At 36.9% G+C, this 14493-nt stretch overlaps 2 protein-coding genes across 8 annotated transcripts; one reads left to right on the top strand and one right to left on the bottom strand.

The window, feature by feature from the left end:
* The first annotated feature begins 2769 nt into the window (after positions 1-2769).
* On the top strand, positions 2770-4812 carry LOC103418859 (UDP-glycosyltransferase 86A1-like). The gene is made up of 2 exons (XM_008356968.3): positions 2770-3384; positions 3772-4812. The coding sequence occupies exons 1-2, from the start codon at positions 2838-2840 to the stop codon at positions 4665-4667; spliced, it is 1443 nt and encodes a 480-aa protein (XP_008355190.3). The 5' UTR covers positions 2770-2837; the 3' UTR covers positions 4668-4812.
* A 421-nt stretch (positions 4813-5233) lies between these two features.
* On the bottom strand, positions 5234-12055 carry LOC103418860 (ABC transporter G family member 3). 7 transcript variants are annotated; one of them, XM_008356970.4, is made up of 12 exons: positions 11875-12055; positions 10306-10878; positions 10118-10197; positions 9054-9340; positions 8436-8607; positions 8036-8149; positions 7646-7774; positions 7297-7488; positions 6843-6929; positions 6223-6495; positions 5841-5948; positions 5234-5625 (listed from the first exon to the last, which is right to left on the bottom strand). In XM_008356970.4, the coding sequence occupies exons 2-12, from the start codon at positions 10775-10777 to the stop codon at positions 5368-5370; spliced, it is 2172 nt and encodes a 723-aa protein (XP_008355192.1). In that variant the 5' UTR covers positions 10778-10878; positions 11875-12055; the 3' UTR covers positions 5234-5367. The 7 variants fall into 7 exon arrangements, with proteins under 7 accessions (XP_008355192.1, XP_008355191.1, XP_028955672.1 ...); XM_008356969.4 differs by having other exon boundaries at positions 11870-12033; XM_029099839.2 differs by having other exon boundaries at positions 10306-10811; positions 11870-12033.
* Positions 12056-14493: the final 2438 nt, after the last annotated feature.

Below are 14493 nucleotides of genomic sequence, written 5' to 3'. Positions count from 1 at the left end.
ATTATGTCAATCTTATGAGCCATTTTGGCTAAAAAGCCAAAATATTATTAATGAACAACTATTCTCTTATGTGCAACGAGATTAGAAAACCAAGAATCCACTCAGATGTATGGAAAATCTGCAAGAGAAACCGCATGAATCATGTTAGTCCATTCCATCACTCATTTAAAACATGTCATTGGTTACAAGAAGCGCATACACCAAATATCTTTTTTCTGTCTCAATTTGGTCATCAAATCAATTAAATATTGGCTAGACATTCAAAGCATTGAGAACAATAACAAAAACTAACATGAAATAACATTAAGATATTAATAAAACTATAAATTTCGAATATTCATGGCTAGGCTATATCTTAGTCCTAGCAAAAGAAATTTAATTCATAACAACAACAATCAAATCATAAAAGAAATGATGAATACTGTCATAGAATAAACTCGGACAGACAACTTGATCTCCCCTCTCTTCACCCTCTATTTTTTTATAAGGACTTAGGGGGTGGTGTGTGTATTGGGTGAGTATACTTATAAAGATTACTCCAAAAGCCTTGGTGCTCGTTTGGCACGCATGATTGAACTGGTATGGAGAATTTTCAGATTTAAAGTTATATTAAAGGCAAAAGTGGATGGTTTTTCATTTGGAGAGAATTAGTTATGAAAGAAATTCAGCCCTTCTAATCCTACAATTTTAAAGAGTATTCGAATGGATAAGTATTCTTTATGAGTTAATCAACCTCGACGTGATCATAATTTTATAATTTCTTCTCCAATATATCCTTAATTTATCCATTCCAATACAATCCTGTATACCAAATGAGCTGATTTGGACAAGAATCTCAAAGAAATGCATGATATGTATTTGTCAAATCTCGAAGAAATGCACATATGTATTTGTCAGAATGATTATGTTGATAGCACTTTTTGGTTTCTAATGAGTTATTATATGTTATGTTATTGAGGGACGAAGTTGAACTCTTGTGCAAGTTGGACTGGAACGTACCTATTCGATCTCGAAAATTTCTGTTCTAAGCCCGAACATTTCCGATTTCGAAATTTTGAATGGCAATTGGAATGAACTTATCAAATCCGAAATTTCGATTCGAAATTCAATATTGTTATACTTAGATATGCTTTTTTTTTCTTCTTTTGGACATTATATTTAGATATGCTTTATTTCGCCTTTTGTATGTTCAATCATACTATTATAATATTAAGGAAAACTAATGAAAAGGGCTTGAAAAATTTGAGTTTTAATGATAAGGACAAAATAAAGGGTAAAGTGAATAGTACCAGGATTGACTTTTTAGTGTAAAAATGTGGTTTTTCGTTAAAGTGAACAGTACCGGGTGCTTTTCGTTAAAGTTCCCTATATATTAAAGTATAGAGTATAATCATAAATATTATATCTTGTCTTATATGATTTATGTCATACACACACTTAATAGCTACAAATATCGCCAAAATTCAAAACAAAATTATTGAATGGTGGATACATAAAAATTTGAAAAAACTTACAAGATTCTAAAAATCTGTAAAATGTAGAAGACGTGAATTATGTTCCGAAAATTTCGAGAAAAATCAATTTTGAAATTTTCAATGATCCAAAATTCCGAAATTTGATTCCGAAACTTTTTTAAATTACCATTAGAATGCTTATTTCCGATCTGATCAAACTGAAAAATGACCCCTACGTGTAACCGTATCCAAATAGTGATGGTGGTGCGGATTTTTATTTTTGGAAGAAGGTACTCATGAGCATGGTATTTTATGACAAAAAAAGCTAATGGCATCGGTTAAAAAGATCAATACTGCACGTTTAGTAAATCCATATACCTTAATTAACAAGTTTATAATTTTTGAGCAAATCAATCAATTCTAAGTTTAGTCGAATTTCAGAGAGGAATGTCGAATTTCTTTTCTTATGCACAATATCAAGCCATGAATGTTTATCTTGATTGATTTGCGACTGATTCATTTTTGGTAAGGACACAAATAGCCGCTTGGCGCTTTGGCATGCATGTTGTTAAGTGGGCTGCCTAAGTTATCCACATTATTGGCATTTTCCACTTTTAGAAAACAATTATTGTATGTACTCACCATTTGCATTCTTTACCATTGAATATTTTCATAGCATCTCATCATATTGTATTAATCTATACACTACGTGACATACATTAACTAAAGTTTATACAAACTAAAACCTAAACTCTAAACCCCACCAAGTCACCAAAACCAAATACAAGGAACGCCATGCACTTATAGGGTCGTGTGTCTCCATCTACACCCAATTTAGATTTTATTAGAATATCGCCAAATGAAAAGAATATGTTATTCATTGTATAGTTCTTCAATGAGCAATGTGTGAACATTGAGTTCTTCAATTTAGGTTTTCTGAATTCTTTTCGTAAGTGTGAGACTAAGTGCTCTACAACTTACAAAAGACGGGTACATGATCAAATTTCATTTGTTATGTCCAAATGACAAGGTACCGTGTGTGGCAAATAATAAGCATTTCATCCCACCATCTCTTATTATTTACCTTTCATCCGATAACTACAATTGATTCATGGAAAAACATTGACCACACAACAACCTGTTCGTTGCCCTATATGTTATGTATGCATATTTCTGCAAAGTAATATTTTTGGTTTGGTTTGGTTTGCTCTTGATCAACCAATCTGCTACAAAAATGACTGTCCGCAAACAAAGGCAAATTCAGTCATATTATAGTCAAATTAGGTACCGTACAACTTGGGATTTATAAACTGAACATCTAAAAACCTAGCCATTATCTCCCTCCCCCCGCCGCTCTTTCTCATTTCATAGTTCTTAGCATTAATGGAAGACCAGGTTCATACTAATACCAATCGTCCAAAACGTCCTCACGCTATCTTCATCGCCTACCCTCTCCAAGGCCACGTAATCCCATCCGTCCATCTAGCCATCAAGCTTGCATCACACGGCTTCAAGATCACCTTCATCAACACCCACTTCATCCAACACCATACCTCCAAGGCGCAACCAAAATCCGCCGGGAACCCTTTCGCCTACTTACATGAATCCGGCCTCGACATAGACTACACCACCGTCTCTGATGGCCTACCCGTTGAGTTCGACCGGTCGCTTAATCATGACCAGTTCATGGCTTCTTTGTTGCATGTGTTTTCGGCCCACGTAGAGGAGGTGGTGGGAAAGGCTGTGAAGTCTTCGGCTGACACCACACCGGTCACTTGTATAATTGCTGACACGTTTTTCGTGTGGCCCTCGAAGATTGCCAGGAAGTTTGGGATTATTTACGTTTCATTTTGGACAGAACCTGCTTTGGTTTTTTCACTTTATTATCATCTTGATCTTCTTCGAATGCATGGCCATTTTGCATGTCAGGGTAAGTTACTGCTTTTAATAGGGTAACCAAGTATATGTTATGTTGTCATACTGTCAATTTGTTCTTTTAATCAAATAAACTTTATCACGGCTGGCATGCCAAACTCGTCTGGCCTCTACTCTCTATATCATTCGTCATGTGAAATTTTGTTCGGCGTAAGAGTTACATACATTGTAGCTTCCTAACCTAACATGTTAGATGTTTGGCAATAGTACATCGTACCCATTTGTTCTTTTTAATTTAAATAACATGTTATACAGTTAAACTCCCAGTTTAGATCATGCATTTGAAAATAAAGTTACTTAATCAACGGTTTGATTCACAGTCGGATAATATATATAGTTGTTCTTCATTGGGGGCTAAACGAAGGTATCGTGTTTTATGTAGATGTGCGAGAGGACACCATAGATTACATACCAGGAGTGCGAGCAATCGATCCCAAAGACATGATGTCATATCTTCAGGACACTGATACAACATCTGTGTGCCACCAAATCATTTTCAATGCCTTCAAGGACGCCAGAGGTGCACATTTTCATCTGTGCAACACAGTGCAGGAGATTGAATCTGAGACCATATCAGCCTTGCAAGCCAAGATGAAGTTCTATGCCATTGGACCCATTTTTCCAACCACATTCAGCAAGAACATTGCGGCTACGAGCCTGTGGTCCGAGTCAGACTGCACCCAGTGGCTCAACACCAAGCCCCATGGCTCGGTTTTGTATGTCTCATTTGGTAGCTATGCTCATGTTGCGAAAAAAGACCTTATAGAGATTACTAACGGGCTTAAGCTTAGCAAAGTGAACTTTGTTTGGGTGCTTCGGCCGGATATCGTCAGCTCAAACGACACCGACCCGTTACCCTCGGGCTTTCGAGATGACGTCAAGGATCGGAGCATTGTCATACCGTGGTGCTCGCAAAAGGCGGTCTTGGCCCACCCGGCCATCGGAGGGTTTTTGTCACATTGTGGATGGAACTCAACATTGGAGAGTATTTGGTGTGGTGTCCCATTGCTGTGTTTCCCTTTGCTTACTGATCAGTTCACTAACAGAAAATTAATAGTTGACGATTGGAAGGTCGGGATCAATTTATGCAATCGGAGGGTGGTCAGCAAGGAGGAAGTGTCGGAGAAAATCAACCGTCTGATGGATGGAAAATCAGGGAATGAGTATAGGAGAGCAGTTGTCAAGGTTAAGAACACATTGGAGGATGCATTGACACCCAACGGATCATCAGAGAAAAACATGGACAATTTCATCAAGGATCTAAAGGCCAAGATGTGAGGACCCCAAAAGATGAAATATTTTTCCTTCCAAGTGGTACATAATTTTCTTGAATAAATATTTGATGTATATACTTGTGCATAATAAACGTTCTCACGACCCTTGTAAACCAAGGATAAAACTATGTACTATAGATGTTCCTTTCCGATCTTCGCAAAGCAGGAAGCCTGGTTGGCTTGAGGCTGCCCTTTTATATTCGTGTCATTGTTTATAGTTGACTTTGTAACGTACGGAGTTGATTGAATAGAGGATGTAACATTAAGTGTTGCCAACAATCACCATGGAGTGGAGTGATGTCACTTGCCTCTCCTGCTTTGATTCAAGCATTATTTTAACCTAATTTAAACTACGAGAAGAGTGATTCAAATTTTAGTGCAGATGGGAGAGACTACATTACTCTAGGCAACTTGACTACTCCCGTCTGCAAACAATGAGATTACTCTCCCCTCACTCATCGGTACCGAACTTTTCCGATTGCAATGAAAATCAGGTACAAATGCAGATCTCAGCTCCGTAAGAATTCAAAATAACAAGGAGTTGGCAACAAAAAAACAATAAGCAAAAGCTCTCTAAAACATGCATTTTCTCATTCATAGACGACAAAGGTTTACAAAAGCAAAATTGCACATGCCAAGAACTACATGAAGTTACAAAAATATGATGGCTGAGATACAACACTTACGGCAAGTTGCAACTTCATTCATCTTGCATTGTTTGTATCCTGATTACACTTCAAAATCTTACGTATATACTTTTTTCCCCCTACGCGAAAGTACAGTAAAACAAGGACGAGAATACGATACCCGACAGCCATTAGAAACAAGATCAATAAATTTTCCCACTTGGCATTGTTGTCTGGGGAGATGTCATATGCGCTACTAAGTGCTTGATACCCAGATATGGTCCTTACCTGCCCAACCGCGAAGGATGTCCCTATGTACTCATTCTCCAACAGCCCCTGTAACAGAAAGGTAATAGTTTTAGAATCTTCAGTTAGAAAAGACAATTATTAAAATTAACCAACTGGTTCCAAAATATCACTCTGAAATGCTTTTTTTTTATCCTTCCCAAACTCGAGAAATTTGAAGCTAAACCAGGTTGCCTGACAATTGATTTTCAACATTGTTATGCAACAAGGAAGAAAAATACAAAGGATCAAGTAAATCCTCTTGCCTGTATAGAGTACGTATGGAAAGCTATATAGGATACTGGATATGTCCACACGGGTCCAGGCAAAGCATTTCGAATTCTGAAATAGCCCGCAGATAGCATCATTACCACCTGAAATTCCATATGCATTCAGTGCAAGATTAGGGAAGGATAGGAAACTGATTATAATGTTATAACACTGTCAATCATTGTCAGAAAAGCATAATTGTATCACGGACATTCATTGATATGATACATGACATTTTATCGCACAATACCATAAAACACAACTGCCAGTCTGCCATGTACTTTAAAAAATGTAAAAGTTCTTGTTCATTCGCAGATGACTCAATGCTGAACTTGGGAAACTTCAAGTACATTATTTCGTTGAGATAGAGGAACTTACTTGTATGCATATCAGAGTGAGGGTGCTCCAGAAAACATCTTGCCATAAAGAAACCACCACCAGCATTATCCCATCATTTACTAAGAGGCACATGAAGAAATTCAGCATGAAGTACATCAACAAGCTGAACTCATCTCGCAGTCCTATGAGGAAATAAAAGACGACACTTGATGGGATGGAGATGAGAAACAGGAACGGGATGCTAGAGAGAAGCTGTCCAAATAAAAAGACTAGTGTCCCCAAATGGTGGTTCGATCCTTCACTGGCATATATCTGCAGTATCCATAATCAGTTTGATTAGAAGATAAGAATCCCAAAGCAATGAACATAATTAATTACAGTAATTATAAGAATGTCCTATCAACCAGCCACTCCACTGGAAATAATGATATCATTATCATCATTGCAAATTAATGGAATGTCCATAAAACTGCCGAAGTTTAAACTGAGATCAATTTTGGATCTCTCAATCTTGGGTTCTTTCAGGAAAAAAGCATAATACTAGCATAATTCATATAATTAATCTACAAATGTTTGCCACTATATTAATCATAACTTGGCCAACTTTCACACTACCTTAAGTCAATATCTTATCTAGGAAATGAATCCATCAAGATTACCTTGATTTCTTTTATTACTGCAGGTACTCCAGAAATGCTTAGTAGTGCAGTAAACGAAACAAATACAAATATTGCTGCAACTTTTGTCTGCATATAAAAGGTGGAGAAAAAAGAGATTCAGATGCCACACAAGGAAACAGATATTGTGGATGCATGTAGTGAGGTAAATGAAACAAATATAAATATTGCTGGAACTTTTGTCTGCATATAAAAGGTTTAACATTATTAAGAATATAGCATATGCTCCAGCAGTGTTTGCTAGTACAGTACAGAAACAAAAATAAACACTGCTGCAACTCGTCTTGACTGCATACAAGAGTGAAAATTTTAAAAGAAGCGTTCAATTAAGAAAGTGGTATTCATAAAGTAGAACTGAAAACAATTACCGAAGCATGCAATCGATTTTTATTTTATTTTCTTAGTGATTGAAAAAAGGTGATGTAAAGTAACTCACCGCAACTGAAGACAACGAATGCCCCGAGCCAGAAAATACTGTACCAACGGAGAGTGTGAAAATCATATAAAGAATAAGACGAAGCCAGTAGTATTTCCAATCCCTTGACATTATTAATAATGATCTCCAAGTTAAAACTGCTACCCGTGTAGCAGCTCCAGCCTTTCCCTTGCTTTTGAGTACCGGACCTTCCTATAGAAGGATATGCACATCAGAAGTTAACCAAGATTACAGAAGCTAAATATATATGCTAATATGTACACATCACCCAAATTATGGAACACAACATGGAAAACAGGAAACTTTCAATTATAATGCAGAAAACGACAGCTGCATATCAAATATTTACCTTATCTGTGAGTCTCAGTATCATAGTTTCAACTGCAGCAGCATCTGCTGATGATTTATAAGTTGCTTCGAGGGTGCGTATTGCCACAGCAGTATCCATGTTCACCGATGAAAAATCTCCGTTGTCATCCTGTCATCACATTGCAGTTCATGCAAAGCATGTGTTAAACTAAATGAATGTCATGCTAAAGTCTAAGACATATTGGACTACAATTATTATGGTGAATTCATAACAAAATATGGTTAGGCATCCTTCCACTTTTAAGTCAAAATAAAAACTTACAGTCCAACAATTTTGAAATTTCTCAATAGGATAATTATAACGTACAAATTAAAGGCTTCTACACTTTATGCAATCAGAATTAGGAAAACTGCAGCACCCTGTACTTACCTGCCAATTTTTGCACATTGCAATGATCTTGTCAAAATCTGTATTTATTGCCCGTAAAAAGTGATCTGACGGACTTTGCATAATCGGACAAGGAAATCCAGCGTTTGAGAAGTGCTGGATCAACATAAAGTGTATGTTAGCACTTATCTACAACTCTCCAATTAGCTTCCAAAAACATAAAAGAACAAAAAATAATAAAAACAAAAACATGAAATTAAGAATTTTGATTTTTAAAACATAAATGATTTCTTGAATTTCTTCTCTCTTACAATAATCACAGAACACTAATCAGTAAATAGTACCTTGTTTAAAGAGTTAATGACAAATCAGACTTATTTTAGGGTCAGCGAGTCCAGGATTAAAAAGTTAATGACAAAACAGACATTTAAATGTCATTTACCTGCAAACAAGCCAAGGTTTCCCCAAAAAACAAGGTGTTTCCATTTGAAAGAAGACATATCCGATCAAAAAGGCCGAATACTTCTGTGCTGCTTTGGTAAATGGTAAATACAACGGTGCAACCTGTACTTGCAAGTTTCTTCAGCGTTACCATCATCAGAAGTGCGGAGACACTGAAAAAACAAAACCACTTCAGTCATGGTACTTCAAGGAATCAAATATATTCAATAGGAAGACTATTGGTCATGAGCATGGAGTCCCCGCGGTAAAGACCTAACAAAACAATTCAATGGTGCTGCCTGATCCCTCAGGAAACAATGCAGCAATAACCTCATATTATATCAGTTCTAGAGTCAGCCAAATTATTCTTGGAAATCATCAAGTAGATTCCTTAGCACACCAACTTTAATATCTCAGACCAGTTGCGATTTCTTCGAAATACATAATGCAACTGAGATACTTCAAAAACAATTATCCAAACTCATGCTTTAGTTGGAAATGCTTCCATGGAAAATAATTTGGTTGCTTATGGTTATACACAAAATAGTGATACAGGCCACGGATAGGGTTGTGCACCATGGAATAATGTAGAGAGCACGGCGAACAGAATAAAAATTACCTATCAAGATGGTAAAGAGGCTCATCTATGAATAAAATATGTGGCCTCATCACAAGCTCTCGAGCGATGCTAACACGCCTTCTATCGCCATTTGGAAGGCCCTTCATATTACAGTAACCGCCTATCAATTTGTTTGCACAATCACCCAGTGACATGGCATGGATGGCATCCTCTACTACGCTCTTTTTCTGACAAAAGAAACCAGGAAGCTGAAGAAGAGCGGAGTAATACAGAAACTCCCGAACAGTGAGGGATCCAATTAGAGTGATTTCCCTCTCAACAAAACCCTGCAAGTTGGATTAACAAACATGAAGCCAGAGTCCACAGACACAGAGTTGAGCCATAGAAAAACAATGTGACCTTTAAAGAAACAAAACGAAAAAGTAATTAATCGTCAGTAAAGCTAACATTGCAACCACGTAATTTGCAATGAGAAAAATCTATCAACTGCTCCACCTAGGAGATGCCATTATGCCAAACAGGAAAGGGTTGTGAAAGTTCAAATGGTGCAAATTGAGAAGCCTGAAAAAGTCAAGGCCCAATGGAGTAACGACAACAAGCCTGGCTTTCGACCCACACTAATGCAGGCTTGGCAGCATGGGAACAGAGACTGTTTAGGCATTTCTCTATTTTTTTTTATCAATCACTTCTTTCATGGTTTGGATTATCCTAATGATGAGATGAATCACATCTCTAACAAAAATAGTAGTTGTTTAAAAATGATAACCTATATGTTTCAAATTTGATTTAACTCGTACTCATCGTTTTGAAGAAAGGAAGATGTAAACTGAAACTAATTTGAGAGCAGATGCTAACATTATCACTTGAGTAACTTTTCTTTAAAGAAAATCACCAAATGTGTGTGCGAGTGTAACAGAAATAACAGAAAAATTATAAGAGGAACAGTCGCAACAGAGACTCATGACAAACAAAATGTAAGAGAATAAAATTGTCAGTAGAGCCCAAGACTAATTGGGTAAAAGTGGGAAAGCAATTAAGTGAATGTATGAACTGCAAACAGCATAAAAGACTGAAAAGAATGGTGATGATTAGGTGGAACTTACGTATGAACCATATGGCATGGGCGACTTTGAGCCATTCACAAAAACCTCACCATACATTCTGGCTGAGTGAGGCAATCTTCCTAAGCAAGGTAAACAAACAATTCTTAGAACTCAAGTATGCAAAAATAAGAGAAGGCACAATTCTATGCACAATTAGAAATTTAGAAATAACAAGCAAGCTTAAGGACCTGCAAGAGCCCTTAGTAGCGTCGACTTCCCCGACTTAGCAGGACCCATAATTACTGTTATAGTTCCTGGCAAAGCATAACCATTTGAACTCTTCATAACCTTCTCAGAGTACTTTCTTTTCCCCTTAATTGTAACTGTCAAATCTTTCCACACAAGTGAAGCCCCTGCAATCTTTCTTACTACATTTGCACCCTCTGGTAATGGTGGGGATGGCAAGGACCCACTATTAAGCTTCGAAAGAGATGCGGAGACCGGAGTGGTTGCAATGTTGATGGAGTCACCTCCTTCCTCCACCCTAACATCAATATCTGTATCCTCCCATTCGGGTGAATCCTCAAATGAGATGGGTTGTCTGAGTGAGCCAGTTTTGCGCAAGTAGAAAAAGTTACTTGAGGGTACCCGACTTGCTGGACTACTTGCTGAAGACGAGGAAGACCTATAATTATCCGATTGTGATTGTATTTCTTCCATTTTCTTCTTGCAGATTACAAAACTTCAAGCCATTCTACAACAACGTATGATCAGCAACAAACTTGAATTTCTACATACACATCGACCAGACAATTCAAGTCCTACATCAACAACCACCACCATAACCACCGTCTGTTAATATCCGAACTGTCAGAAAACAAAGTCACCTTGTAATAACTAGAAAGACAAACCACCCCTACCCCCAATCAGTTGATGTTTATATTTAAGGCTGAAAAGGATTATTTTCCGGCTTCATTAGAGGGAATTGAACCCTGGACCTATACTAATTGTAACCCATAACACCACCCGTCCCTCACCACATGCAGAATATAGAAACTGAAAAGCCATCCGGTTTTACAGAATATTGGAAGAACTACAAGGTAATTACTTTAGCAGAACATTTCAACTACTGTTCTTCAAAAATGGCATTTTGTCATCAAATGTTAATCTTTTCAAAAAAATATTTCTCGATTATATTCATTTATTCTTTGAGAAATCTGAAATGGAAACATGAACACACGCGTCAAAGTTCGAACTTCGAAATCAAACACAAAACTACAACGTGTTTCCTTCTTTCTTTAGTTTCCTCACCAACTAAACTGAGATCACAAGGAGCTCTTTCTGCAGCTTAACCCTTAAAAATACAAACATTTCAAATAAAAAACCCGTAAAAAATAGAAACAACAAAATTAAAAATTAAATACAGAAGAAAAGAAACTTCATTTTTTGAAAAGCAATTAAACCCTTCCTTTATGTTGTAAGAACAATCAAAACTTTAATCTTAAAGAAACAGTAACGTTGAATGTGAAAGAAAATCAATTTACACGCACACACAAGCAAATATCCGTAGCTAAAAACAGAACAATGACTAAGAAAACTATAACCTTGAATCCTAAAATTCGATTTCGTCCCAGAAGACTGAACTAAAACACAAAACATTAAACCCCCAGAAAAATGCAAACAGTGTTTTTCTGCTTAGATTTTCTGTCCCATTTCTCAGAGACCAAACAGAAGGTAAAAGCTTGTATCTAAACCTTAACTACTTCAAACAGATATGTAGTAAAAGCTTGAGAGATTGAAGCAGAGGCATACCTTACCTGGATCTGAGTAAGCTCAGAGGAGAGAGGGAGAGAGAGAGCGAGAGGGAGACAGAGAGAGAGAGAGAGAGAGAGAGAGTGAGTGAAGGCTTAGAATGTAGCAGTGAGAAAGAGGGAGGAAATTAATTAAATCAGCGGATTATTTAATCCGCTTATTCCGGTTTACGTATGCTTTGCATCTTCACTTTATCTTTTTTTCTTTTCTTTTCTTTTTTGGTCCTTGCATTTTTGCTTTTCATGTTTTTTGCTTCCTATTTTTCATAATTTCCAAAATGTCAGGGGTAAATTTGGCATCCAATGCTCCATTAGTCCATTTTTATTTACATTCCACAACTGGGGTCCCACTCTTTCTATATTATCCCCATCATTTTCTCATTTAGACCCACCTTTGAAAAAAAAAAACTTCCACAACTCTTTCTTTTGACAAAATTTCCTTACTTACGCATTCTTCTATTTTTATTTATTTTCTTTTGAGAATGACATTTTTTATTTTTGAACAAAAAATAGTATCTACACTAAGATAGTAAGGGGGTGGGCTAAGCCTCACAATGAGTTAGTAATAATGTTGTTCAAATTCTTCTTTAACGAGAATCGAACCTAAGACATTTCACTTACAAGTGAAGAAGAATACTACCAGATCGTACTATTAAGTGACAACATTTTTGTATTAGGGAAGGCATTATACCAATGGGTAAACTTAGGGTTGCATTTATACAATTTTCATTCTAATAGGACTGAACATTTGTGGGTTTAATGGGTGTGTGTATCTTTTTGATAAGAAAACTCTGTTTAAAAATTAAAGGACATGAAAAGAAGAAAATTTTGAGTTGCAAACTTTAAATTATGTAACTTAAAAAGACTATAGTTTCCCAGACTTAATTCTTATAGAGTCACAAGAGGTGTATTTATGAGGACCTAATTTTGAACAAATAGGAAAACAATAATAATTGTAAGGCCAAATTGGATAAATGATCCATGTGGTCATAAGGTATTCAGAAGATAGCCCATATGCTAAAAAAAACTCTGATATAAACCCCTGTGGTGTACTCCGTTAGCAAATTTAGTCCAAAAATGATTTTTTCGTTAACTATCTGTTAATACATGGGTAAAATTGTACTTTGACATGTGCACTCTTATTCGACCAGCTGTCAGATTCATCAGCCTTTGATTGTGACCCACGCAAAAAACTACCTCTTCCTCCTCGCTCCCTCTTCTTAAAGGAATTTCCGGCATCGATTTCTTCGTGGCACCCCAATCATCAATCTCATCTGCCCTCGAAGGTTCATCTCGATTTGATTCCTTCCCAAACCCACCTTCCTTCCTCTAACCCCACTTCGAATCCATCAACTCGTCACCATTGGAATACCTGTTGTTTCCCCGATCGACCCATAAGTCTTGAATCCGCCGCCGAGCATATTTCGATCAAGCTCCTAGGCGGTTAGCTCGCACGGACCGGTCGGCAAAAACATCTTGTCCTCGTGGGTCAGGGGCACGGAATTGTTGGAAGTATGCCCACAAAGCCACTCATTTGATGTAATAGCTTTTTGGAATACTTATTGTATTAAACTTTTATATGTTTAATGAAGGGCAAATCTTATTGTTAATCACTATTTATTGTATCATGTGTTTAAGCAATAAGGGAATCCAAGGAATGTATTTGTTCTAAGAGATAAGTGATCTAATGAGTTAGATTATCGAGACCTTTCTCTTATGTTCATTCCTAAAACGTTCCTAGCCATAGGATTGCTAATTGGGCATTGACAATCCGCTAAGGCTAGTATGTGTTATGTTGACTCAATCGTGAGTATAACTAGTCTCAAGTCATTTGGTGTTGGACACTAAGACAAACACATAGGTGCTCGAAAGAGTACTCGAGTTCACTGAACGACGATCAAAAGAGAGTTCGAACATACATGTCATGTATGAACTCTAAGGTTGCAATATGCAAAGTAGTCCTTTGACCTGAGGCATCATCGATGTCTAATGATTAGGTCCTTGATCTTTGATCCTGTCAACGGCATTCCTTTGGAGTGTCCACGGCATTGTTGGGGTCAAGCTATCTAGTCATGTAGGCATATGAATGCACAACAAGGGATCTCTAACCTTCCATGGTGGAGGGAGAATACTCTAAGATATGATTCTAAAGTCTTTGGCCAAAGCAAATGAATATGACTTAGGAAGTTTGTTCCAAATCATATTCAAGGGAATCATATAGGAAAGTATCACATTGGATAGTAGACATGAAACAAACTATCACTTAAACAATGTGATTAAGAGTATTGTATTAGAGAAGGATCGTATTGCATTGTAGTTGTAACTGGATAGGTTCTCCAACCAATTCTACTTAGCTTGGGTAATCATGATATGCTGCTAGGCGTCACTCATGGTTTGTGGAAGCCCTAATGGTTAGCAAACACTAATCAACAAAAAGGGAGAATTGAAATGTGGTTTCAATTCACAATCGATCGTTAAGAGTAACATCGCCCACTGCCTCGCTAAATAGAACCTAATGGATCGTACACCGAGTAAGGATGTATGTGAAGAAATTAAATGAGATGGATAAGCAATTAAATGGTTTAATTGAAGAATGGTCAAGATTAATTAATTAGTTAATTAATT

This window comes from Malus domestica, chromosome 03 (genome assembly GCF_042453785.1).
Source record: "Malus domestica chromosome 03, GDT2T_hap1".
NCBI classification, from domain to species: Eukaryota; Viridiplantae; Streptophyta; class Magnoliopsida; order Rosales; family Rosaceae; genus Malus; species Malus domestica.
Note: the sequence above shows the minus strand (reverse complement) of the source record. Positions and strands in the feature narration are given on the sequence as shown.